This window comes from Corvus brachyrhynchos, unplaced genomic scaffold, assembly GCF_000691975.1.
Source record: "Corvus brachyrhynchos isolate BGI_N302 unplaced genomic scaffold, ASM69197v1 scaffold126, whole genome shotgun sequence".
Classification (NCBI taxonomy): domain Eukaryota; kingdom Metazoa; phylum Chordata; class Aves; order Passeriformes; family Corvidae; genus Corvus; species Corvus brachyrhynchos.
Genome location: NW_008239283.1, coordinates 7,159,005 through 7,160,379, shown reverse-complemented (window position 1 = coordinate 7,160,379; position 1,375 = coordinate 7,159,005). Strand labels below are relative to the sequence as shown.

Below are 1,375 nucleotides of genomic sequence, written 5' to 3'. Positions count from 1 at the left end.
CCAGACCCCCCAGCCTGGGCAGGCACTGTCAGGGTGGGACTGGCCTTTCCCATTGCTCTGCAGCAGGAAGCTCCAGGCAATTCCAAACCTCGAGTATTGCCTGCCTCATCTTCAGCAGTGACAAAGTGACAACAGCCAGAAACTTGCAACCAAAGCTTACTGCCCAGCTCTGAAACATGCAGGCAAGATAAACACCAGCAGAAAAAAAACACCACTTCCCTGGAGAAAACATAAAAAGTAACTATTTTTTCCAAGCTTACACTTGTTTGGAATTTTTGTCCAAGGTTTTCAGCTACGGGAATATTTCACTTGCTTGAAAGCAGGAAAATTTTAAAGAATAACCCTTTGCCCTGATCCAACTGAGGGAATTATGTCCGAGGACTAATCCAGGCAATTATGTTCAAGGTAAATTATTTGACCTTGGACTGATGAGGTTTTAAAACCATTTTAGCAAACACAGCTAAATAACTCTTCTACCTTTATTTAAGCAAAGCTGACTGGCTACAACTTTCCCAGTGAATGACTTGCTTTCCCAGTGGGAAGGGCAATCCATACATAAAACAGCTTTAGGAATCTTTAAAACAGCTTTTCTCTAATAAGTAACAGCCTGAAACACAACCCTTCCTTTCACCTGTGACATGCCAGGGGATTACACCAAATACTTCATCTTTAAAAGAAGATTGTTTCTGCCTAGGCAGGGAAGGATGGCACACACAGCAAAAATCCAACCTATGAACACACCAAAAAGCCTGTGCTGGTTTAATCTTTCCTAAGGAAACACATCAATGTACAAGAGATGTGCATAGTTACATCAAAATAGCACCACCAAAGCCAAGACTCTGCTCATCTCCGTGGGACCCAGGCAGCAGACAAGCCTGCAGGGAGAGAGCATTTTCCAATGCTGGAAACCCAGTTCTGACAAGGATAGCGCAATTTTTGCTCTTTACTGCGGATGTCTCTAAATCTCTCCCTCCTTTTTCCCATAAGGAAAAGAAAGGGAGCACAGACTCCTCCAGAAAGAGGGCAGATCCCCTGCACACTCCAGCCCAGCAACCTTGCCCATCTCGGGGCGCTTTCCCCACTGCCACGACGCAGAGGGCACAAGGGAGGCAAGGCTCCTACCTGAGCAGAGGACTCCCTTGTACCTGGCGCAGGAGAAGTCGTCGCACTCGCAGAAGGGCCCGTAGATGTTGCCGAACTCGCTCTCGTAGCAGAGGCACTGGTTGCAGCTGCACTCCCCTCGCCCGCTGCACAGGGGCTTGCCCTCGGCCTCGCGGCACAGCGCGTGGTGCAAGACCCCGCTGGCCCCCTCCTCGCACTCGCAGCGGGCCCCCAGGTAGCCGGGGTCGCACTCGCAGAGCCCGCAGGCGGAGGG

General features: G+C 50.0%; 1 protein-coding gene across 1 annotated transcript in view; it reads right to left on the bottom strand.

Moving 5' to 3' along the window:
- Window positions 1-1,375, bottom strand: part of ITGB5 (integrin subunit beta 5) — a 55,182-nt gene that overhangs the window by 21,957 nt on the left and 31,850 nt on the right. Inside the window, exon 10 of the mRNA XM_008638236.2 lies at window positions 1,123-1,375. This exon is cut by the window's right edge and continues 19 nt beyond it. Coding sequence (XP_008636458.2) covers window positions 1,123-1,375 — 253 coding nt within the window. The remainder of the gene's footprint in view (window positions 1-1,122) is intronic.